This window comes from Nothobranchius furzeri, chromosome 3 (assembly GCF_043380555.1).
Source record: "Nothobranchius furzeri strain GRZ-AD chromosome 3, NfurGRZ-RIMD1, whole genome shotgun sequence".
NCBI classification, from domain to species: Eukaryota; Metazoa; Chordata; class Actinopteri; order Cyprinodontiformes; family Nothobranchiidae; genus Nothobranchius; species Nothobranchius furzeri.
The window spans coordinates 70369423-70396276 of record NC_091743.1 but is presented as its reverse complement, the minus strand read 5'-3'; the positions used below and the strand labels follow the sequence as shown (position 1 = coordinate 70396276).

Genomic DNA, 26854 nt, shown 5'->3' with positions numbered 1-26854 from the left:
AGCTGCGAGGAAGTCATACATTTTGAGATGGAGCTGAATGCTACGAATGAGAAAGTCACGTTTGCCTGGCTTTAGCTTCCAAGAGAGAGCAGAGCACATCTCTGCTAGAAGAAGCTAATCGATAGCAACAGCAACTCCACAACACAGCAGAACTCATTCAGGCTTGTGTTATTTGTAGAGAAGCAACATCAAAGTTGCGAAGTCAGGGGTAAAGTTGCATTTCTGTTAGCCATTAGGAGGCAAGTTGTCTGAATATCAGGAAAAAAGACTCCAAATCCTGCTGTCTTCTTCTCTGGCTAACTTCTACTTCCTGAAACAGGAGCCGCAGTCCTTATTCACCACAAAGATCGACTCAGACTACTGAAAATTAATTAAAAAAAAGAGTGAACTTTGTCTTTAATATTTCACATTTTCTCAGACGGTATTAAACGTTCCTATGAGTAATTATGGTTCTGGAAAGGCGTAACCAAGCCCGTTTAGTTCCTCCAACTAGGTCAGGGGTGATATTCGCGTTTATCTGCAGAAATGTCACAAGGCTTTCCTCGCAGCTGTGTCACTTCCTTTAACAAGCTCAGGGCAATCATTCAGACTGTCCAGAAATGTCGTGCATACTTAACCCCTGACAGCATAAACTAAAAAAATAAAGCCACTCAGCACACCATGTCCAAGGCCTCCATGAGTAACCACCTTTTTATAAAGCTACAGCAAGTCCAGCGTGACCAACCAAATCCCACAGGCATGTTGTGAGAATTTCTATTGATACACATCAGGTCTAATTGGAACAGCCAGCCCATCAACACCAATATGAGATCATTTTACCAAATGAAATGTCTCATGTTAATGTTTGCTGACTAATAAAATCCGTTCTTAAGTGGTCATGTTACTAGAAAGCTTGTGAAGCTGCCAGTAAAACGGCTTTTGTTGGGAAAATCAACATGGACGTGTTTTAAATGCATCAATCACAAATTCTGAAACATAAAGTGCATCGAGATCCCCCAGAAAGGCAACAATAACCGTGACAAACAGAAATCATCACCGTTTCATATTCTTGATATAAATACATAACGATGAAGTTTCTTTTTATACTCTCAGCATAAACAGCTGACTTGATACGTCTATGGTCAGATTGAATGAACAGCCATAATATATGTCTGCTGCCAGCTGCAAACTGATCGCTTTCATAGAGATGCATAATAGGTGTCTCCACCCTTCACCACTGTGGCAACATGGGATTTTACCAACTACCCATGAAAGGGGTTATTATGCATTCCAAAGTTTTTATCGCCCAACAAAAAGGGGAGCTCACATTCGATCTATGACACAGCGAGGAGACTTGTGGCTGAACAACGCTGACAGAGATCAGACGGTAAGCAAATCTTCTTTTTCTTGGAAATATTGTACAACAAAAAAAAATCCATCAGAGGATTAACAATTATTCAGAGCCATTATAAAATACCCAGTAGTTTAATTTGGATTAAATAGTAACTGTGAAGAATTGTAAATAATTTACATTCAGTCATTTATAAATGATTGGAATATTTGGATGCATTTTTGGGCCCTAAATCTTTCAATACCTTCAAACAGATGGTATTTTTTTTACAGCTTCGACTAAATGTATACATATCAATACACAACACCAATTGTAAACTACAGTGGAGGTAGCTTTCCATCATCACAACTTAAAGTTAACTTTAACTTTTAACTGCCAGCTTGGATTTACTCCTGACCTGTTTGGGACAAAACACCACAGAAATAATTAAAATAGTCAAATTTAAATGTAAAAATCAGTTTATATTAGTAGACTTCTTTAAGTTAGTTTTCCCATTAAAGATCAGCAGACTGCTGCAGGCAGGGGATGCTGAACTTAACAACCATGAGCCTGTGGTCTAGGGTTTATCAGATGTGTTGGTGGGTTAGATACCGATCAATCGATAAATGTTATCTATCTATAACATCAGATAGACAGACAGACAGACAGACAGGATTTATTCTTTTCTTTTTCCTGTCCACAAAATTAAAGAACCAAACAATAAAAAACACAATTACAACCACATTTTTGATGCAAAGCCCATTTTTATATTTATTTCAACACAAAGACTTGATTTTGTGCAAAATGTGAAATATGAAAATAAATATTACATCAAAATTTCAAATGTAACATAACCGTGCATCCTGTATGTGTAAACAGCTGAATATTGATTTTATGGCCTTTTACATGTCAATTCTGTTGAATGAACAATTAAAAAACAAACCAACTGTTAAACAGAACCACTTGTCTTAATGTTTCACATAGTATTCAACAAAAATCTAATGAAGTATTGAAATGCATTTGTAAAATAGAACCTCTTTTGAATTAGAATAAATATGTCAAAATGTGGAATAATTTAAATAAAATAAAAAAGTTGAATAATTTTCTATATATGTATGGATGGAATGTCACTTGGGGTTTTCAAACTAGAATTTTTGACTCAAGAAGCAATTTTGTAGATGCTTGAAATGGGTTATGACCGCAGGTCCTTAAGGGTTAACATTGGCTATTAAAAGAGCTAAATGCTAAGTTTTGACATAAAATAAGTTAAAATCAGTTTGTGCATCTCCCTATGAGTACCAGCCCTCCATTTATTGCAAAGATATTTGTTCCCTGACTAAGTTTGGATCTTCAGTAGTTAAATTTCTGGCACAGCCAGCTCACTCCACAGCCAGTTGGGAAGAGTGAGCCACAAGGTGGAATTTCACATTCCCCATTTACAGTGTCTTCGTATGTCTCCAAATGTCTGTCCATGTCACGCAGTAGTCACACTCATTTGACAAACTGCCGACCGTCAAGTGGAAACGTGACACACGAGATGCTCCGAGACACCATCCCTCTACATTTCCTGTTCTTAAGGTGTTCCATTTTCCCATCATACCAAAATCAGTTATGAGATAATAAATGTAGAAACAATCAAAAATATTAAAAAACAGAACATTGCTAAAATGTTGATTTATTCAAAGATCAACTTAGCTGAAAGAAACCGTAGAAGTTTTCTGATTATAATCAGTTTCCGAGATATTCATGCAGGCTGAACATGAAAATAGTCTCCTACACCTACCTTCTGCATAGACGATGAAACTCTAGGATTAGAAAATCCCCTCCCTCTATGTTTTCCTACATATTAATATAGACACAACAATAACATTAATACTATTCATAGCATGGATTAAACGCCTATGGACCAAAGACAATATAAGCCAGAGGTGAAGGTCAAGACTTTTAATAAATGTCATCTTCATTATCTGTGCGACTCTCCACGTCAGTAGAGGTTTTTAAGAAGGCCCATTATTATAATCTAGCTTTTAAATCGGTGTGTTAATTGATGTTTTGTATTTTGCTGTTTTTTTATTTGGTTTCCTATATATTCTTTGTTTTTATCTTTTTTTTTAGTTTAGTTTTGTTCAGCACCTTGGTGACATAATATATGTCTGTTAAGTGCTTTTATAAATAAAGGTGATGATGATGATGATGATGATGATGATGAAGCTGAATTCTACGTCCTCAAACTGGCTCACCGGAGTTTTTCCGGCCAGAGTACGACTTATAAGGCATTCATTCCTACTAGAGACCACTGCAAATGTAGGAAAGAGTAAAATTGACCATTAACAATGAATTTAAATAGAATGTCCCCTCCATATTTTCTACTGAAATCTGCCATTTTCCCCAAAAGAAATTCAATTCAATTTCAATTTATTTATATAGCGCCAAATCACTAGTGTTTCAAGGCACTTCACACAGTAAACATTCCAATACAGGTCAGTTCATTAAGCCAGTCAGTAAAAGGTTTCCTATATAAGGAACCCAGCAGGTTGCATCGAGTCACTGACTAGTGTCAGAGTCTTTACAGCAATTCTCATACTAAGCATGCATGCAGTGACAGTGGAGAGAAAATCAGTTGAGATCAGTGGAATAGTTCATTATTTGAACAAATGTCAAATATGATCACAGCCTCTTCCCCTTAACAGCCAAATCCTTAACAGTTCAGTTCAAGTGACTTTTCCCCCCAAATCTGAGCAAGGATCCTAGAAGCTGTATAAAATATTTTTAATTTACTCAATAGAGGAATGTGGATGTACAGTTAAGACAAGAAAGAACCATCTTCCTTGTCATGGCTGCAGCTGCACAAATGTGACAGAACTTTCCCTCCAATTTAGGGCACAAATCAGGTCTGCAAAGAAAAACAACGAATAGAAGCTAGCATGGGTCCAAAACCTCCCCAAGCAAGGCCCACAACCTCAGGTGAGTTTTAGTTCTTTTATGTTTTGTGCATGTTCATGTGGAACATGTTGCACATCATATTTTCTGATGTATTAACAGTGAACTCCGTAAGCTACTAAGATACATTAAATTATTTAACACCATATACCTGGCATGTAGCAGAAAGCACACGAAGGCTTGTGAAAGTGCTGTAAGGGGACACATTTTCTGTGACACATTCTCACTTCTGTTCTGAGGCAGCTGTATTTGCTACATTGCTAAACCTAAAGTAGCAGCAAATGGTTTACATAAAGCAGTAAAGCAAAAATAACTGTTGATTTTTAGGACTTTGACTTTTAAAACCCCGTATTTTTCATCTAAATTGGATGGAAGTGATGTGCATTTTACGAAGAACAAGACGTGTGTCTTTCCATTTTCAGGGAAACACTACTTCAAAGTGTCTGAAAGCCATTCGCACTCATTCAAAAGGCAAAAGGGGGCAGCTTACATTGGTTTATGGCAGGGAAATCTGCTTCTACACTCCACAAAAAAATGATTGAAGATGTTCTCAAGTTTGCTTCTGCCCAAATCCAACAGTTCTTCCAAGAGCCAATGGTATGCAGAAGGAAAAATAACAACAGAGAACCATGTGAACAGACTTGGATAATGTGGAAATTGATGCTTAAGGAACAAGGTTACAGGAATCCCATGCACCTGCATTTCAATGATATAAGAAAATAACCAAAGCCCATGACTTGAAGCTTAAATAACAAGGGCTGGAAATCTGCAATTATGCAGAACGGCTCATCTAAAAGTGTCCCACAGAGGGCTAAAGTACAAAAAAGAATAAAAATGTTAAATTGACCTAAATGCGTGTTTGAGAAAACACAGATTTTGTTTTAATTTAAATCTGAACTCAAATCTGTGTTGGTTTTTTAAAAATCCAATTGTCTTACGTGGGTTTGCAAGAGATTTTATTTTGTGCACCAAGTACTGGTTGGGGGGAAAATATGACTCATCTGCAAACAGGCAACTTTTGCAGGTGTGATTCTGCCTCTGCACACAGCTGTACTGTAGAAGCCCTAGGGTCCCCCAGGTGGGGGACCCTGTGACATTAGATCCAATAGGCTTCAAAATAGGCCTAGGGCTTAAGGAAGCAGTAAAGTCAAACTTAATGTACAAGCCTCGGGAAACAGAAGCAGCTCTGAGACGATACAGCATATGATGCTGCACAGAGAAAAGGCAAACAGATGGAAGGTTGGCGTTTGGGACTACGGCAGCTGTTGGGTGAACTTACTGTTGCATCTAGTATTAAAACATCAAAAGAAAAACAAAGCGCTGAGAATGCATTGTCCTCTTTTACCCTACATTTCTTTAATAACTTCTCTCAATCTGAACAACTGAAGCTGGAAAAAGAATACACAAATGTGTGTGTTGCTTAATTGGAAAGTGGCTTCATTAAAACAAGAAATAAAATGAGTAACAAGTGTAAAGGTGGAGGAAAAGAAAGGAAAGAGTGACCCCTGGTGACTTTTTTATGTGAAACTGCAACTAACAGACAGATAAAGCACCTAAACAAAGACTGGGTTTGTTTAGGCTGACTGCTGCTTTAAAGGATTATTCCACAAATGGTGGCAACCATTAACATTTATGCTAAGTAGGGAAAACTGAAATTTGGAATGGAAAAGTCAGTTAAGGACATGAGGAAATTTGAAATCTTGGACTGACTCAGAAATGAGTCCCTTTATAAATAATGTAGATGCCCCGGAATCAAATGGACACATTTAGCATCTGCAGCCACATCTGGACAAGAATGTTTAAACATTTGAATCTATCAAAACCTTTCTGGCTCACACTAAGCATCTATAATTGTTGTTTCAAGTTTCTTGTCGCTTGTGTTTAGGCCACCTCATGCACACACACACACACACACATTACTTTTTTCTCCTGCGTTTTCCTGTCTCTTAACACGACAGTGTTGATCAAAAAGAGGTCAAGAGTTCCTGGAGTTCTAATCACTCAGTTTGTGGAGATACTTCCTGCAGGAAAATCAGCACCTGATTTTACCCGGAAACTGATGGCAACAACTGTTCAGGAAGGTAGAAAGACATACAATTAAATGGCAATGTAATAAAATGCAACAACTGAGTGATTTAGTGTGGTGTGGTACTTATTTTTTCCTGTTTATTTTTCCAGGGAAAAAAGCCTTTTTTAAAGCTATGGTGAGTGGGGAGCCAGCACCAATTGTTACATGGACACGCATTAAAGGGGAAGTGGATGATCCAGAAAAGTACAAAACTAGATTTGATGAGAGAACCCGAGAGAACATTCTTGAGGTAAGACAAAAAGCAAGACTGGTGTTTAATAATTATTTTTTTTTTGCCATAAACATTAAGAAAAAAAACATCAAGTGAGCTCTCGAATGACCGATCGGTCTACATTACTACCCTCATCAATGGTCACGAGCTTTGGGTAGTGACCCAAAAAATGAGATTGTGGATACAAGCGGCCGAAATACGTTTTCTCGGAGGTTGGCTATGCTCCCCCTTTGAGATAGGGTATGAAGCTCGGTCATCTGAGAGGGGCTTGAAATAGTTCTGCTGCTCGTTCACATCAAGAGGAGCCAGTTAACTCCTTACCACCAGGGTGCTAATTTGTGTGTGCATGGATGAATGATTGTTGGTAAAGGGCCTTGGGGGCTAATAGCCCTAGAAGGTGCTATATCAAATACAGGCCTGTTTTTTTTTTTTTACCATCATTCCAAACAAAAATGAAAAATAAAATAAAGTACTGATAAAATAAAATAAATTGATGCTCATCAAAGCGGCCATTTTTATCTCATAACAATTGCTTTTTTAAGATACTGAATGTAAAATCAGACGAAGCCGACACCTTCAAGTGCGTCGCTACGAATGAGTATGGAGAAGCCGTCTGCACAGCTGCTCTGAATGTTAGTGCAGGTAAGACGTAGTACTGTGTTTTATTAGCTATTCAAACAGATTACTAGTGGTAGAATAGTAATCTGTGCTCCTTTGTTTGTGTTGGGTGTGTGTTTCCTCCCATTAGGATCTAAAAAGAAACCACAAGAAGGTAGGGAATTAAATCACAGCAATGAGAGTATGTGTGTTTGGTTACTCAAGTTCAACAAATCCCTCTTCAAGTTTTAATAGTTACAGAAACAGAATGTGGAGATTAGTTGTTGACATTTTGAAGTTTTATCTTAGCGAATGGACAAGGAGCACAAGACTTCAGATCAATGCTGAAGAAAACGTAAGTTCACATCAATGCCATAGTCCATCTGAAAGCGTGTAAACCCCCCAAAAAGGAAAAATAAAAATGACCTTTTTCCTTCCTTCAGTGCTGTTGTGACCAAGAAAAAGCCACCCCCACCACCGAAGGAAGGAGAAGTTGATCCCAAGCTCTTGGAGCTGCTTTTAAGCGCACGAAAGAAAGATTACGAAAGAATCTGCTTGGAGTTTGGTGTCACAGACTTCCGCTGGATATTGAAGAAACTGAAACAAATGAAACAAGAGAGGGAAGATGAACAAGCAAAAGTACGTTCTGAATTTTTATACCAGCAGAAAAGATTGTGATGGATTTATGATTAAAGAGTAAAAATGTGATGTGATTTTCTTTTTCTGTTGCAGGTTGTAGAGGGTCTGGATAATGTAAAACAGATTGAGATGAAACCAACTGGGAGAGCTGAATTCAGCTTTGACATGAAACTAAGGGACCCCAACAACGCTGTTAACTTATACAAGGTGAGATAAAACATATAAAAACATACAAAACAGGTGAAAACACAAATTCATCTGATTGTTTTTGTCTTACAAGGATGGAACAATGATTCCGTATGATGACAATAAAAACTCAAAGTGCAGTCTTCAGAAAAAGGGAATAAATTATCTTTTCAGCATTAAAGATGCTCAGGCAGACGATGCTGGACTATATCAGGTTGATGTGGAAGAGACAACTGTCCTCACCACCGAATTTCTAGGTAAAATATGGCTAGCGTATCAAACCTGGATGGTCATCGTGTAAAGAAAAAAACAAACACATCTGTGTTTTCCCTCCCTCCTAGTACCTGATGTGGAGTTTGCAGCAACGATCAAGGATGTTAAAGTCACAAAAAACAGGGATGCCATTTTTCAGTGCGTTTTGTCAACACCCCTCAACAGAATTACCTGGGCAAAACTCGATTCATCACTTGATCATAGTGAGAAATATGAGATCACTGTTTCAGAGGACAAACTAACTCACACCCTGAGAGTGAAAGATTGTCAAATTACAGATAATGGAGCATATTACGCCATAGCTGGTGTTACGTCCAGCAGCGCCTCCCTCTCAGTGGACGGTAGGGAATCTTTCACACCTGATTATCAATTAATCTAAAGTTATGCTTAAGACTAGTTTCCTGCTTTTGTGCATCTTATTACAGCTGATCAAAAGGACATCAGACCCAGTGATCATTATAATCAATCCAAAGCTGCATCAAAAGAGCAGGAAGATGAAGCAGACCAAGCAAAACAAAGGAGCGCTGCAGCTAAAGCTTTGCAGAGAAAAGAAGATAAAAGAAACAGAGGAGATGGGAGCAGTGAGGGGATTGACGGAGGCAAAGGTGCTGGGAATTGTGAAGGAGATGGCGAGTTTGCCCTGGGGGATGGAAACAATCAAACTACTACAGATGATGGCGATAAGAAGAAGAGATTACAAGCTGGTCTTTTGGATTCTGAAACTGTGACAGGTGAGACTTTTTACAGCACTGAGGGCTAATGTTGAACCTGATTACAGATATGGATGCTCCGATTCCATCACATGGTCAGAAATCTGGCCCGGTCACGTGATTTTTGAAGGACACAGAATTGGGTGGAAAAAAACCATCTGATTTAACCATATAAAAATAACAAAAATTACTTTTTAAACATCCTGAGACAAGATATTTTTAAACATAACAATGGATTTGCTTTCAACAATTGGTTTTAATTTCCTTTAAATCAATATTCATTGTTTTATAGATGACAACACCGTAACGTCCCAAGGTTTAAGGAAGCTGGGGATTCAGACAACATAACATGTAGCTATTAGCTAGCAAGCTAATGCAGAGCTAACGTTTCACCTCAAGAGAGGGAAAATGTCTGCAGTTTGAGCGTATTTTAAACTGGACAGCAAAGAAAGACACCTGTAATGTGTGCAAACTGTGGGTAGTTGAATCACAAATATAGGAGGTTTTCATCCTGTTCGTGGAACTGTGGACCAACTCTTTACCCATGCAAGGGTGATGGAGGGGTCATCGGAGTTTGCCCATCCAATCCACATGTGTTTTGTGGATTTGGAGAAGGCTTATGACCATGTCCCCAGAGGCACCCTGTGGGGGGCACTCCAGGAGTATGGGGTGGATGGTCTTTTGCTAAGGGTCATTCAGTCCCTGTACCAGAGGAGTGCGAGTTTGGTCCGCATAGCCGGCAGTAAGTCGGACCTGTTCCCGGTGAGGGTTGGACTCCGCCAGGGCTGCCCTTTGTCACCGGTCAGCCGTGGTGTTGATGGTGTGGAGTTTGGTGGCAGCAGAATCTCATCTCTGCTTTATGCGGATGATCTGGGTAGCTTCATCAGGCTCTGACCTACAGCTCTTGCTGGGGAGGTTCGCAGCCAAGTGTGAAGAGGCTGGGATGAGGATCAGCAGCTCCAAGTCAGAGATCATGGTTCTCAACCGGAAAAGGGCGGCTTGCCAACTCCGGGTAAGGAGAGAGGTTGTGCCTCAAGTAGAGAAGTTCAAGTAGCTCGGGGTCTTGTTCACAAGTGAGGGAAGGAGGGAGCAGGAGATCGACAGGCGGATTGGGGCAGCGTCTGCAGTGATGCGGACACTGAACCGGTCTGTTATGGTGAAGAGGGAGCTGAGCCAGAAAGCAAGGCTCTCGATTTACCAGTCGACCTACCGCCCAGTCCTGACCTATGGTCATTAAAGTCCCATTTAGTCGTCACACACACACACACAGGTGTGTGGTGAAATTTATTCTCCGCATTTGACCCATCCCCTGGGGGAGCGGTGAGCTGCAGACACAGCCGCGCTCGGGAACTATTTGGTGGTCATGAGCTTTGGGTAATGATCGAAAGAACAAGATCACAGATACAAGCGGCTAAAATTAGTTTTCTCCGCAGGGTGGCTGGGCTTAGTCTTAGGGATGGGATGAGGAATTCGGACCTTCGGTAGAGACTCAGAGTAGAGCCGCTGCTCCTCCATATCGAGAGAAGTCAGTTGAGGTGGTTTGGGCATCTTGTTTGCATGCCTCCTGGACGCCTCCCCAGGGAGGTGTTTCAGGCATGTCCTGTCGGCAGGAGGCCCCCTGGTCAACCCAGGACACGTTGGAGAAAGTACAGCTCTGAACTGGCCCAGGAACACCTCTGTCCCACTGGAGGAGCTGGTGGAGGTGGCCGGGGAGAGGACGGTCTGGAACTCCCTAGTTGGTATGCTGCCCCCATGACCCGGACCCGGATAGGCGGAAGAAGACGAGACAAAAAAGGAGAACTGTGTTACGAATTTGATAAGCCAACTAAAAAAAACAAACCCTGCTCAGTTCCCTGCAGCAACTCGGACAAAAATACAGATCTAGCCGACACTGAAAGATATGTTCAAAATCAAAAAGAGAAATTGTAGCAGCATTTATCACACTGATGTTTTTGATAAACTAAGAAAATGACAAATACAGAAGGAAAGGAATACACACAATAAAAAATTTAAGGACAACCTGGATGTCTCCTTTTTCTTCTTGTTTTAATGCATCGGATTGGGACTTGGCATTGGCAAAATCCCAAATTCAAATGACTTGAATCGGAAGCAAAAGGCTGTGATTGGAAAATTCCTAAATATTGATTAATGTTTTTCCACTTTTTGTGGCATGTTTTTTACTTTGTCTCATCTCGTGTCCAACAATTACCATCCATTGACTAAATAACAGCTCCTACATTTTCAAATGCAGATCGAGGGGTTCAGTTTATTAAAGGGCTTTCAGATTTAAGCACCTGTGTTGGAGAACAAGTAGAACTGTCCTGCAAAGTGAGCAGTGAAACGTCAGAGGGATGCTGGTACAAAAATGGAATGCTGGTAAGTCTACTGTCAAGTACTGGTATGAATGACAATTTTTCAGCATTTCCACACTTTCCCCCTCCAAATCACTTGTTTTTGATCTGGCCAGCTAAAAGGAGGGGATGGGGTGAAGATAATAAAAGATGGAGCCAGTCACACTTTGATAATCGAGTGCTGTAAAGAGGATGATGCAGCTGTGTACCGCTTTGAAGCTGAAGGCCGCAAATCAGAGGCAACACTTAATGTTCAAGGTCAGAATGAAAAGAATGACTTTTATAAATATTTGAGATGGTAAAGCATTTAATCTAACCTTTCCCTTTTTTAATGACACCACAGATCCTCCAAGAATCAACCAAGATGCTTTAGGAAAATTCACAAATGCAGTCATTGTAAAGGCAGGTGAAAATGCCGAATGGAAGCTGCCATTCTCAGGTAAAGCACCAATAAACATACAGTGGTACAAGAATGATGATGAGCTGTTACCCGCCATCAATGTGAAGATTGAGACCTCAGATACTGAGAGCAAACTGTGCCTCACAAAGTGTCAAAGAAAAGACAGTGGAGATGTTAAAATCAAAATAAAAAACAAATTTGGAACAACAGAGGCCATTTCAAAGCTTATTGTTCTAGGTGAGAAAGGACATTTTGTTTCAATTTTAGCATATTAAAGATGATCTCTCCTGTTTAAAAGATGCAATCTCTTTTGATTTTGTTAACAGACAAACCGACACCACCTCAAGGCCCGGTGGACATTATGGAAAGTGCTGTTACATCTGTTGAATTCAAATGGAAACCGCCAAAAGACAATGGTGGTTGTCCGATCACAAACTATATCATAGAGCGGCAACAAGTGGGCCGACATAAATGGTCAAAGCTGGGAGAAATCTCCGGAAACCCGAGCTACAAAGATACTGATGTGGACCCAGGAAGGAGATACTGCTACAGGATCAGAGCCAAGAACGCAGAAGGCATCAGTGATTACCTGCTGACAGAGGATATAGCAGCTGGTGTATTATGTACGCTTTAGCTGGAGCCTGATTAACAAGACTAGCTGAAAGAGCAAGCTTTCCCCTGGATAGGAACATGCAAGCATTAGTGGAAACAAAACAACTTCATAAAAATAGATTTGTGTTTTGTAGATTTACAACTAACTACTCTGTTGGCTTTATGAGCATCATGCTGAACAATTTTAAGCATTTAATCAGTTAAGAAAATAATTAAGTCTACACTCAATATTGCTAAATATAGCCGACATGTAGAAGACATGGTCAGCCGATTGCTAATATTCAATTCAATTTAAGTTTATAGCGCCAAATCACGACAAGAGTCATCTCAAGGACCTTCACACAGTACACATTCCAACACAGGTCAGTTCATTAAGCCAATCAGTAAAAAGTTTCCTATATAAGGAACCCAGCAGGTTGCATCGAGTCACTGACTAGTGTCAGAGTCTTTACAGCAATCCTCATAGTAAGCAAGCATGCAGTGACAGTGGAGACAAAAACTCCCTTTTAACAGGAAGAGATCTCCACGACTCACTGGGGATGGAGAAGACACACACAGACCCACACACACGCACACTCAGCATATATACCAAGTAGTGATTCTATGGCTACATTGTGATTTCTCAGTAAATATTCTATTTGGTGAGAGATAAACTTTATATTTAAGTGTTAAAGTCAGACACCTAAATAAAGTAAATGTAATGTATTTATTATGCAGATGTTATTAGTGAATGTACAAATACTTTTAAATTAAATCCTGCAACAGCACCAGACTGCTCGAGGATGTGGATGACTTTAAATTGCCTTTACTAAGAACAAATCTCGGTCGATGCCGATGTATAAAAAACTCGTAAATATTGGTCAACTGATGCATCAGTTTCCCCTAGTTGCATGTTACGAAAAAATATGCCCTACATAAATACTGTAGTATAAGTATAAGTTTAATGCATTTGTTTTTTAATTTTAAAAGGTGGTCTGGTTGTAGCATGTCCACCCTGGGACTAGGAGATCGGGGTTCTAATCCTGGGCGGGTCACACCAAAGACTTAAAAAATTTCCCTTTCCTTGCATTTTTCTTTTCTCATTTTAAACATATTTTTAAACATTTTCAAATCTTTTTATACTTAATTTTTTTTGTGAAGAGCCTCATTTTTTGTATCTTGAGAGGCGCTATATAAAAGATCTTCTTCTTCTTCTTCTTAAACCACCAAATAGTTCCCGAGCATGACCACTGCTGCAGCGCTAAGCTCCCCAAGGGGATGGGCCAAATGCAGAGATGTCATTTCACCAATGAGTGATGATGACTAATGAGACTTTAAATGAAGATAAAAAGATCAGGTTGTCAGAATTGCAAATATGTAACAAAAGTCTAAAAGGTACATAAAAGATGTACTAATCAAATCAGATATAGAAACCTAACCAAATAAAGAAGTTCAAAAAGAAATGATTTCACTCTGTTTGCTACAGGTTATCCTGGAACACCAGCAGCACCTAAGGTTCTCAGTACCTTTAAAAACTGCATCAACCTCTCCTGGTGTCCCCCTTGTGACACTGGAGGAACCAAAATAGTGGGATACAACTTAGAAAAGAACAAGATGGGCACAAATTACTGGAGCCTAGTGAACCAAAAAGGGCCAATCACAGGTAGAGGATGACAGTGCAAGAGTGAGAATAGTGAGGACAGTGAGTGATATTAACCTCTTCCTTTTGTCTTCTCAGAAACAAAGTGTGCAGTGACTGATGTGTTTGAAGGTGCTGTGTATCGATTCAGAGTGTCTGCTATCAACTTGTCGGGCACTGGGGATCCAAGTATACCATGTGACGCTGTTATTGCAAGAGATCCAAAGAGTAAGCCAGTCATGAACTTCTGTGTTAGTCAGTTGCTCAAAGGGAAAAACAATCTAATTATTCCTTTTATTTGTTGCTTTGTGTTCCTCCCGTTATCCTCATTTCAGACCCTCCAGGCAAAGTGACAGACCTTAAACTAACATCCTCTAGTTACACCACATTTTCACTGGCTTGGACGAAACCGAAGGAAGTAAAAGGAGTAGTGGACGAGGCCCAGGGATACTATGTGGAGATCAGACCAATCGAGAGTCTTGAATGGCGCCGCTGTAATGCCATCTCAATTAGTTCGGCTTCCTACACTGTGCTTGGCCTGAAGGCAATGGCCGCATACTGGGTTAGAGTTATTGCCATGAATTATGGAGGTGATGGAGAACCTCAGGGCTTTGACAATTATTTCATCGCCATGCCGCCTCCTGGTAAGATTTTCATTTTTTCAGAGTTTAATGACACTTCATTAAAAAGTGTAGCATCCACAAAAGTCAACGAAGATCTACAAAATACATCTTATTTCTGCATCAAATGTTCTTAACTCAGATTTGCTCATCATTGTTTTGTGGATTACAAATTGGGATGTATTTACTTTCAGTTTTTGGTACCACTTTACAACAAAGGTCCCTTTTTTAACATTACTTAGTGCATTGTTAAGCAATTCTTCTTCCGGCTCTTGGAGAGTACAGACGCTTTTTTCTTCCACTCCTCCCTATCTTATCTCAAGGCTCCTTGTCTGTCTCTGGGTGAATGGAGTTTCTGCATTTTTTTTCTGGAAATTGAAATTATTAAATTATTAAAATGGACCTGGTCAGTTGGTCTCTCGACGTGATTGACAAAATTTTTTCAGTGATGAGAACGGGAGAAGGGGCTCCCGGATGTCCCTCTGGGACGGAGCCAGCTGGGCATATAATGGACTCCTGGATACAGTAGAACCTGATCTGCCTCAAATCAGAGGCAACACTCTACTGTCTGTAGAGGATTATGAAGACGTCTGGTGTTGGTGTCAGGTTTCTTGCTGTTTGGTCTGAGCGGTTACCTGGCTTACCAGAAAATTAATGAGCTTTCGAGGAATATTGGCTCAATCCCGGAGCTCAGGGATGGAATGCACCGCGCTGTGAATGCACAAACTCATATAATTGTCGAGATGAGTCGTAAGCTTGGATCTTTGGCTGAGATCCAGGCTCTTGTACAGAAGGTGGATTCCATCAAAGAGAGAGTTGACGGGGCAGCACGGTTGGGGATAGATTAATTCGTGCCATTATTAGACCGAGAGGGGTTGGAGACCAACAGAACTTTTTGTTATTTAAGTTTTTTTTATTAAGTTTTCCAAATTTTTACACACAAACAAAAACAAAATACCAAAATAACCCACCCCCCTCACAGCACAGGCTAGCTTAAAACCACACACAACCACAATTCATAATAATTTCAAAACACGCTGTCCAACAACTTTTATATCTTTTTACCAATAAAAAACAAAAATTCATTCCAGGTATCAAAATATGAGTCTTTTTTCCCTTCATTTTAGCAATTAATAATTCATAAGATGCAATCTCCGTCATCGTTATTATCCAGTCTCTGTAAACAGGTGCCTCAAAACTTTTCCATTTACGCAGTATGACTTTAGCTGCTGAAATAAAACCTGTAAGTGCCAGGGCCCCTGCCGTTGTAGATATATTCGGTACACACAACATGTCTCCTAATAAACAAAGTCCAGCAGTTTCCGGGAGCGGTATATCCAACCACTCTTGCATTGTATTCAACGTTTTTTTCCAAAAAGGTTGAACAACATAGCATGACCACATAGAATGAATAAAAGTACCTTCCTGCCTTTTACATTTCCAGCAAGCATTATTCTTCATTAAACCCATTTCATAAAGACGAACTGGTGTAAAATAATATCTATGGATTATCTTATAATGTGTCAGCTTTCCTCGTGCTTCCCTGGTAAACCATTCCATATTGGTCATTATACTTTGCCATGAATCTCTATTCAACCATATGCTTAAATCCCTCTGCCAAACATGCCTTAAGCCATCATAATTTCCATATAAACTTTGGCTGCCATCTTATAAAACATAGATGCTGACTGATACTTTTCTGCTAATTTTAAATAGAGCTGAACAACATTGTCCTCTTCAGGCAACCCCTTAAATAAACTGTCCAAGCTACTTCTTATTTGGAAATATCTCCATAAATTACCTATATTATCCAAGTTAAATTGTAGCCTTAAATCCTGATAAGATTTCACTGTTCTGTTCTCGATTAGATCCTCTAATTTTCTCATGCCCCTCTCTCTCCACGTATTCCAACAGATGACTTCCTTTCCTTTCCTAACCAAAATTCATGTGTGACCAGCCTTGGGGTTAAACTGGATGCTGACTTATCAATGAATGCACATGTTAATGCCACTGTTCGATCCTGCTTCTTCCAGCATCGTCGCCTTGCCCGACTAAAGCCCATTCTTAAGAGGCCACACTTAGAATCAGTGATTCATACATTTATCACTTCCAGACTCGATTTTTCCATCTCGGTTCTAATTGGTGTAAATGTATCTGTCCTAAATCGTCTGCAGAAAGTCCAGAATGCTGCAGCCAGATTTCTTTCTAATGCTAATAGACGCTGCCACATTACTCCCATTCTGGTGGATCTACACTGGATTCCGGTGCAATTTCGGATTCAACACAAGGTTCTTACTTTTACTTACAAAGCCCTGAATGGTTTAGCCCCCTTATACCTGTCAGAGCTGCTCAACCCCCCGCCCCGGTCACTAAGGTCTGCTGATCATCTATTGCTCATAGTCCCTAAAATGAAATATAAAGCTTGTGGGGAGCGTGCGTTCACCTTTGCAGCTCCAAGACTTTGGAACGCACTCCCTCTGGTGGTACGCCAGGCTTCTTCACTGGCACAGTTTAAATCCAGCCTGAAGACACATTTTTTTAATTTGGCTTTTGGTCAATTATCAGTCTTTTATGCTGTGGCTCTTCTGTTTTACTGACTTCTGTTTTTATTGACTTCTCTTTTATCGGCTGTTTTTATACATTTGTATTGTTTTTAGGTGTTTCTATTTTATGACAGCTTTTATCTGTGTTTAATGTGTATGTATGTGTATTTTAAATGGCTTGTTAGGTTTAACTCTTTACAGTGCTTTGGTCAGCTGACATGCTGTTTTTAAATGCGCTATATAAATAAAATTGGATTGGATTTCCCACCCTTGTTTGTGGGTTATACTAAATTCATGAATATAATTGTTTATAATGGGATATCTTTAACCACTTGTGAAGTTTGATCCAGATATTTTTAGAATGCTGTAATAGTGGATTACTCTCTTTATACTCAGCTTCCTTCTTTTGTGCTCTTTTTTGTGACAAAGCTTCCAAAGGCCAAAAGGGAGCAGTAACTTATTTTTCTGTACCTACCCATCCTAAATAAGTGTCCTCTTTACCACAATGTTTTGTTAATTTAGCCACTTCAAAGGCAATGTTATACAGCTCCACATTTGGCAAAGCAAGACTCCTATCCCTTCTTGTTACATACAGTTTTTGTTGACTTCCATTCCATAGATATTCCTTTACCATCTGATTATATTGAGAATAATAAATACTCTTCACTTATTGAAACTGGAAGCATAATTGACAAATAATTAAATAGTGGCACAATCACCATTTTAATGGTATTAATTTTTCCCCATAATGTTAAATTGAGTGAGTGCTTTCCATTTCTCCAGGCTGTACTTTGTCTTAATAAGGAGAGGAGCCATATTAATGTGCATTATATCGGTTATATTAGCACACAGTTTAACCCCTAAATAGTTCATCGCAGTTGAGAGCCATTTAAAATTCCCTGCACTCACTATGGTAGAATAACAAGCTCTAGAAATGGCCATAGCCTCTGACTTATGCCAATTAACTTTATAGCCCGAAATTTGAGAGAATAAATCAACTTTGTCAAGAAGAGCCTGGGTAGAAGATGTTGGCTCTGAAATCAAACAAAGAATATCATCTGCGTAAAGAAAAAGTTGATGTTCTCTCCCACCTGCTTCCATCCCTGTAATCGCTCCCTCTTTTCTTATTGCAATTGCTAATGGCTCCATAAACAATATAAACAATAACGGGGACAAAGGGTCCCCTTGTTTTGTACCCCTAAACTGTCTAAAAAAGGGGGAAATAAAACCATTTGTAACTATAGCTGCCCTCAGCTTTGCATATATTGCCTTAACCCATGTAAGGAAACCGCTCCCAAATCCAAATTTTTCAAAAATATTCCATAAACACTCCCATTCTACCTGATCGAATGCCTTCTCAGCATCAAGTGAGAAGACAGCAACCGGCACATCACTCTCCTGACTTTTCCACATCAAATGAAGTAGTCTCCGCATATTATCAGATGAGGACCTTCCTTTAACAAAGCCCACCTCGTCAGGATGAATTAACAAAGATAAAAGGTTTTCTAATCTCATGGATACAATTTTTGTAAGGATCTTACAGTCGAAATTCCCCAGACTCACAGGCCTGAAGCTACCAGGATCCAACGGGTCTTTATCTTTTTTTAAGATCACTGATCTAAGACCTTCATAAAAAGTTTCAGGTAGACATCCTAATGATTTTGCCTCCCTATAAAACTCTGTTAGAATAGGTGCCAGAAGGTCTATGTTAACCCTATAATACTCAATAGGAAATGTGTCTATTCCTGGGGATTTACCCCCTCATAGACTGAATTGCAGATCAGACCTCCCCCTCAGTAATCGTGCATCCAGTTCTTCAGCTTGATGTAGCGATAACTGAGGGAGTTCGAGCCCAGAAAAAAAAGGCTTTCTATTTACTTACGTCTATCTTGGCGTCAGTGGAATAAAGATTTGTATAAAACATCTGAAACAACTGATTGATCTCAGACGTCTTAGTTACTACCTCCCCTTCTTTGTTTCTGATTCCTGAAATAACATGGGCTGCCTTTGTCGCTCTTTTCTCCTACATTCTCCAGGAACTTGTCGTCAATGTTAGATCACCTTAAAATCATAGAAAGTAAAGTCTCATTCATGAAAATCCAGGGAAAAGTGGCTGACTTGTCAGGGGGTACTACCTTAGGCGGCCATCAAGGTCTGCGGTCCCACATGACAACAGAACTTTAAGACAGAGAGGAAATTATCTCTCCACATGACAACAGAACTTTAAGACAGACAGTAAATTATCTCTGTCTGGCCCCAAAACAAGTTCTTATCTGAACCTGGTGCCCTTGAGCCTGTGAGGCTGAAGTGATTACTCCCCCTCAGAAGAAATGTGGAATGTTGCCGTCGCCATGGCAATTCTGTCCCCCTATCCCAGCCTGGGCGGGACTGGAACCGGTGAAGGTCGTGGACCCGTTTCCAGGAGTCACTGTGCTCTCTAACCCAACTACCTCCCTCCTACCTCCTCCTCTGTCCAGATGGAGGTGACAAGCACTGCTTATTGCGGCTGCATGCACTGATGTGAGGAGAGTCCCCAACCCTACCTCCCCACCTAGTGGACACTTATGTTGTATGATGTCTGAAGTCTGTTGCATTTCTGTCTGAGGTGTTTTTTTGCATAGCAAAGCTTCCCTCCCTGTGGAAGGAAACTCTGAAGTGCCTTTTTTTTTCCTCCACATAACTCAATCCTCATATAAACCCTCTAATCTCTATTCAGGTAGCGCGACTCAGGTTGCGAATGACCACAGTCACCAATTATTGTCATGTGTCTGTGCCTATGTATGTATGTCTGATCTCAGAATTGTGTGTACTGAAGTTCTAATTTCCCTCTGGGTTTAATAAAGTATATTTGAATTGAATTTTGAATTGAATTAACAAACTATTATATAAAGTAATAACTGATTAACCGTATTATGTAATGCATTTAAGCAGAAACCCCCCCGGCTCATTGTCCTAACCATAAGGACACTTAATAATAAATAACCACAATGTAATGAGTTAACTTACATGTTATTTAATAAGCCATAAGACATAAAATTCCATTGGAAATATGAAATCAACCTCATAGATCTGTGGGTACTGTTTAACCAGAAGATTTGAACTTTTTATTGCAGGAATTAGATAACAGCTTTGTATTAACTCAGAGACAACAGAAGAGAGTCAGGTTTTAAAAGTTTACAGATTTATTACTAAACAAATTAAACTAGACTAACTTAAACACTAAATGTATGGTGTAACTAAGGTGAATGAGACGGAGAATGGTGTAATGTGGAATGTTGCTCAGAACCAGCTAATCCGAAGAAACAACTAGTTCTGATGGGAAATGAAGGTGATGTCTTCGCGCTAAGCTTTGGTTAGGAGATTCATAAACACATTCGACGCATCCCGTCGGCCTACATACCCTTTTGGAAGTCCCTGTTAGATCAGGAATGTCGAGGTCCAGCTGGACCCTCTCTGGAACCAAAGCCGGTAGGAAAAGCAGCGGTTACCGACCAGACCAGTCTTTGAGATACTTCCGGGTCACGACAGTTTTGTTGTCATCTAGCGAGACCCAAACCTGGGTCGTGATGGTTCCGCTTTTATTCTGAAAGGAACCGTTGCAGCAGTTGGAACAGCAACAGATTTTATCCAGCTTGTCGTTGGTTCTTTTGGCTGAAGAGGAAAGTTACGGATTGGCCACTCCGACAACTTCTCTAGAACGCTAAGTACTGGCGTTAAAGATGACGTGGGCATAGTTTTATACTTCGGATGTTTTGGTTTATGGTCAAATGAATAGATGACAGGCCAAGCACCACCAAAACTACCCCTCCGTCAGATCTGGCAGATTCTGATTGGATCAGTAAAAGCAATGTGTCGTCTCTCAACGCTACGTGAGATCAGTCCTAGTGGAAACATTTAAAGCCATATTACTTATTATATTATATAGGATTATAATAAAGTAATTAATATTTTCATTTCACAGATTGTTCACATCTTATTATTGACTAACACTTTGTTTGATTAGCTTTATTAAATATAGAGTTCTTTGATTTATTAAAAGGAGAGAGTCCATTCTTCATTCTTCTCTTGAGCTGGAAAGAAGCAGTTTATAAGCAACTGCATGAGACCTTGAGGCCATATCTCATGCAGACTAGTTCTGTGTCAGAGGAGAGGGGGAAATGACTTTTGGTGGTAGACAGTCATTTCATTCCGTTACAACAGGAATGTTAACAAATGGACCCTTTGTTTATTAATGCTTAATAATCCACTAAGTAATGATAATAAATGGACCATTGGATTATTAATGCCTAATAATGCATTACATAATGTTAATAAAGGGACCATTGGTTTAATAATGCTTAATAATGCATTACGTAATGTTCATAAATGGACAATTGGTTTATCAATGCTTAATAATGCATTATGTAGTGTTAATAAAGGGACAATTGGTTTATCAATGCTTAATAATGCATTATGCAATGTTAATAAAGGGACCATTGGTTCATTAATGCTTAATAATCAAATAAGTAATGTTAATAAAGGGACCCTTGGTTCATTAATGCTTAATTATGCATTACGTAATGTTAATAATGGGACCACTGGTTTATCAATGCTTAATAATGCACTAACACTAATTAAGAGACCCTTATTGTTAAGTGTTACTTCATTTTTGGAATCAGAAGATGGAATGGTTTTTACGATGAGGAAAAAGAAGACTTCTGACTGCCTTAAGGCCACTTTCTTTAACATTTACCAGCAAACACACAAGTTCACTCACCACAGTCATTCGGCAAAGGGCCATTGGTTTGTTGGTTTTCTCCTACACTTTCACTGAAACAGACACCCTGTCCGAGAGTGAATTTATACTGAGACATTTGGTAATTTAGTTGGATCACCCTGTTGTTCATTCACTTGCAGCACTGTGGGAAACAAATAAGCTCCACTTATTGAGAGCAGGAGACAAGCCTGCAATATTTGACAGCTGGTGCACCCAGAGCGCAATGAATAATAATAAACAAAGAGCTGGAAATAGATCAACACTCATCTGACTAATGAATGTCCTCATCCCGGTCCTGTCAGCATTCAAATTTAATTTCCTCTTTTACCATCCTGAGAGTCCAAAGAAAAACAACTTTAATATGCTGGACAAACATGCTGCTGATAGGAGGTAAAAATAAGTGTTTTAAAAGTTTGTTGTTAATTTACCCCACAGTAAGGCCAAAGTTCAAAGGTCGCAACATGAAGACATTAGTGGTGGAGAGATCTGGAAACACTGTTCGCCTCAACATCAACTTTCAGGTATAGAGTTTGATGCAAAAGCTTTTTATCCCAAGTAATGGCATTTTGATAATTAAGTTTTTTTTAACTTGTACTTTCTACAGGCATCCCCAGTGCCTGACATTTCCTGGGTAAAGGATGGAATACCATTGGCTAAGCACGTAACCATTACCAACTCTGATAAAGGGTCTCAGCTGCTGATTCCTACATCTGAGAGGTCAGACAGTGGCATCTACACCATTACTGTGAAGAACATTGTAGGACAGGAAAGCTTCAGCATTGAAGTCAGAATCACAGGTGAATTTTAGCCTTAGTGATACTGGATCATCTTAGATCTATCCAAGTGAAAAAATATGAAATAGACGTCAAAACTACAAGTTAACGGTAAATGGCCTGTATGGCCGTGGGCTACGGTGGCACAGGAGTTAAGTGCTTGCCCCGGTTACAGGTTTGAGCCCCACTCAGTCTGTCACTGTCGTTGTGTCCTTGGGCAAGACACTAACCCCGGCTTTCCACGGGAGCCGTCAGCAGCACGTTACTGCAGCAGCACGTCATAGCTGCTGATAGGACCCGCTGTGGTCAACAGAACCTTTTCCACCGGAGCCGTCGGCAGCCGTCAGCAGCGCGAGTCGGCCGCGTCTCAGGAGCAGCATGTCGCGGCCTTTACGCGCCGGTTCTATTTTCTACGCGCGACGCCTCTGAAACGGGTCAAGTTCGACATTTTTGGGGAAGGAAAGACAGGAAATCGGACGCGGAAATGGAGAGAAGCTACCGAGATTTTCAGAATAAAGAACGTACTGCCTTCCGGTTGCTTTACTTTAAAAAAACGTTACTAACTGTGCGTCTCCGTGAGAAGTTATCACCTAGCTAGCGGTCTCCTTTGTTTTTCAGATCCATATTGGCGATTATAAAACGGACAGAACATAAAACACAAACCATGTTGTAATTTTCTCCTGCTTGTTGTTGTGTTTACTGACGAAGTCACTCGTGTGACTTCGTGCTCTGTCGGTGACAGCTGCTCCCCTGCTGCTTCGCGTCTCATGGGAAGGGCCAAGCAGCAGCTTACGCGAGCAAGACGTGCTGCTGCAGTAACGTGCTGCTGACGGCTCCCGTGGAAACCCGGGGTGAACCCACCTTACCTGTTGGTGGTGGTCGGAGGGATCGGTGGCGCCTCTGTCAGGGCAGCTGTGGCTACAACATAGCTCATCACCAGGTTGTGAATGTGTGTGTGTGTGAATGGGTGAATGACTGATTGTGTTGTAAAGCGCCATGGGGGGTTCCAGGTCAACTTCACTGAAAAAACATTTTTTAATTATATTATGAGTTTTTCGTGCAGGTTGAAAATAATCTATACACCTTAAAAAGGTGATTTGAAATGGAAATCAGTATCCTAGCACTGCAATATCTAACAGCATTTCTGCATCTAAATCTTATTTTTAAGATGACCCCAAGCCCCCGGGTCCTGTAGAACTGGATCAGAACATCCCAGGTACAGTGACCCTTTGCTGGACTCCTTCTCCAGATGAAAAGAGAGACAGCAGGTTACACTACATGGTTTCCAAACGAGACTCTTTCAAACGCACATGGAGGATGGTGGCCGACAACCTCTTTAACAGCAAGCTCACGGTTGTCAACATCATGCCTGGACGGGAGTACAACTTCAGGGTGTTTGCTAAAAATGACATGGGTCTGTCACCCCCATCTGAGTCCCCGATGTTTGTGATCAAAAAGGAAAAAGGTTTGTGCCAAATTGTGATAGTAATAAAAATAATATATTTGCATACATGTTACATGTTTATATGTAATGAAGTATATACTGAATTAAGAAAAAAATATATAGATTTTAAGTAAAAAAGTGATCACATTTAAAAATTAAACATGTTTTTTTCTGATGTCACTCCATCTTTTTGTACTTTACCTATTTTTAATGTAGAACAACTTTGGTTCAGTAACAACATTTTTCATCTAATAAATGACCCTTTGAATTCAAGACAAAGCCAACAAAACAAAAAAATTCATTCAAGCAGACTGCTGATCAGATGAAAATGAACCTAAACCAGATATATGACAACATGTTTATCTGAATTAGTTTGATCAGCTTCATTTACACAATCAAAAATTCTCATTCCTCTAACCAGATTACTTAAAACTTCAAAAATCTGTTTTCTGAACTTCAAAGTCAGCAAATGGCCGGAAAAAGGACAGAGGTTTCTGCAGGTTTAGCACGGCATGAAAAGCTCTCATTGTAACATACATGTCTGTGACCAAACGTGAAGCTACACCCACAAAGAGGCTGGTGAATGCACTGCTCACAGTGCAGCATCCGCTATTGTGACTTTAGTGAGGAGTCAATATTCACTGGACAAAACTGCTAAACATTTTGTGCAAGGAACAGCATCTTTTGCAGAATGCATGTTTCTTTTTCAATCAATCCAAAGAATACATTTGTTTACTTCAGAGGATGCTAAACAACACCCTAAAGTAAAGCTACATAACTAAACTGTTGGCTTGGACCTTCACCATTCAGAAACTGAATAAAAAAAACACTATTACTAAAACACTGGTGCGCAAGCTGCCATTGTTCTCTCAGCGCTCCATCTCCACGCTGTCACTTTCATACACTTTATGGAACAACTCTAAAGTTGGACAAAACATTTGAATCTATTTAAGTAAAACTGAAAATTCAACCATGCTTCTGTTCTATCTGTTCTATACATTAAATGACTTATTTATCTCCGTATTATTTTTGTTTTTTAATCCTTGTCTCCTACGTGCGCTGTATTTTTCGTGACGTACTGGAACTGACACCTACTGTATGTTTTAACATCGGCTGTATACAATAATACCCTAATACTGCTGAAGCTTAATGTTAAGCTAAATTCATGATGCAATTGTATCCTCAATTCAGGATTATAATACTCACTGCTCTCCGTAACTGTTTCCTGACTATTGGGGGGGGGGGGGGGGGCGGGGCAACGCCCATCTCTCTACACAGACTGAATAAACAACTCCAATTGGCCTGCCAAGGTAAAAAGGCTCGCTAAAACACAGATGAACGTGCCCAAAAAATAAAAGCCATGAAGACAAACGCAAAGTTTAGTGCAGAACATTGACCCAGAGCTTCCTTGATCGAGTAGACGTGTGAGAATACATGTAAAATTGATTATGACGTGCTTCTCCAACAATTCATAATCGTTTATGGTCGCATCTAAATGCATCTATTATTAGATTGTTGTCCTCAGCTAAACCAAGCACCCCTGCTAAAAAAACCATCCCGCTGCCTAAAACTTGCTCTTATCAGTTAATCTCTGTCGTGCCGACAGCTATGGCTGACAGAAGCAAATGTGTCCAGAAATATTAGCACAGATGGATGATTGAATGCTAACTGACAGTTTAACGATCTCCGAGCTTTGGTAGATCGTCATCACGCTATAATATTTAACAATCTAATATCATCAAATTATACGGCCCTAACGAACCCATATGTTGAAAAATGACCAACATCGGCTGATACTGATATTGATGCAGACATATTGTGCGTCCATAGCAAAAACATTTATGTGTGTCTGTTTGAATATGGTACTCTCTGCAGACATATTTAGGTGTTGATGCAGCAACCTGTAGTAGAAAAAAAATGTTTTAACCACAGAAATGAGTCAATCAGTTAACTAAACTTCATTTCTTCATACTGCAGAGAAGTTCAAGGTAAATCTGCCAGAGATTAAATCCTCAGACTTTGAGTCGCCTCCATCATTCATTGTCCCGCTGAAAAGGCACACGGCTCCTCAGGGATATGAATGCTACATGAGCTGTGCGGTAAAAGGCAATCCAACACCACGTGTGACATGGTACCGCAACAGCATGAGCCTGAACACAAACACAGACTACCTCATCACAAATGTATGTGGCGTCTGCTCCCTGCTTGTGCTGCGAGTTGGACTCAAAGACAACGGAGACTACAAAGTACTCATCGAGAACAAACTGGGGACAGCAGAGTCCTCTATGACACTGAATGTCAGAGGTAAATCCGGGGGTTAAAGGTCATACATTTTTCTGTATGCAGCCTGCATGTGAGAAATGTTTGGGTGAGAGGTTTGTGCAGGAAGCAACCTGACAATATAAATGTGTTTTTTGCAGAGTGAAGCATATCTGAGATGGCAGAACTCAACCACCAGAACCAGCTGCAAATCCGTCATTAATCTAGACTAATAAACACTAAACAGTGCCTCTATTTATTAAAGATGTGCTAACAAATATCTGAATGTCTCATTTCACCATATTTTATTATTTGTTTAATTGAAATTGTTTTGGTTTTTCCTTCAATGCAAAAATCCTCCTCCAACCAGCTCAGTGGCTTAGTGGCAGGAGTGTCCACCCTGAGACTGGGAAATCGGGGTTCAAATCCACGGTTGGGTCATATCAAAGACTAAAAAATGGGACCCAATGCCTCCTCGCTTGACACTCAGCATTAAGGGGTTGGGTTGTGGGGTTAAACCACCA

The 26854-nt window shown here is 40.0% G+C and overlaps 1 protein-coding gene across 1 annotated transcript; it reads left to right on the top strand.

The window, feature by feature from the left end:
• Positions 1 to 1180: 1180 nt before the first annotated feature.
• On the top strand, positions 1181 to 26610 carry LOC107385028 (immunoglobulin-like and fibronectin type III domain-containing protein 1). The gene is made up of 24 exons (XM_015958595.3): positions 1181 to 1366; positions 4189 to 4273; positions 6208 to 6330; positions 6428 to 6567; positions 7092 to 7191; positions 7298 to 7321; positions 7456 to 7501; positions 7590 to 7785; positions 7879 to 7992; positions 8066 to 8228; positions 8313 to 8585; positions 8670 to 8975; positions 11206 to 11330; positions 11422 to 11563; positions 11649 to 11942; positions 12032 to 12328; positions 13783 to 13959; positions 14035 to 14163; positions 14271 to 14579; positions 22290 to 22375; positions 22459 to 22651; positions 23796 to 24092; positions 26049 to 26375; positions 26492 to 26610. The coding sequence occupies exons 1-24, from the start codon at positions 1187 to 1189 to the stop codon at positions 26494 to 26496; spliced, it is 4131 nt and encodes a 1376-aa protein (XP_015814081.3). The 5' UTR covers positions 1181 to 1186; the 3' UTR covers positions 26497 to 26610.
• Positions 26611 to 26854: the final 244 nt, after the last annotated feature.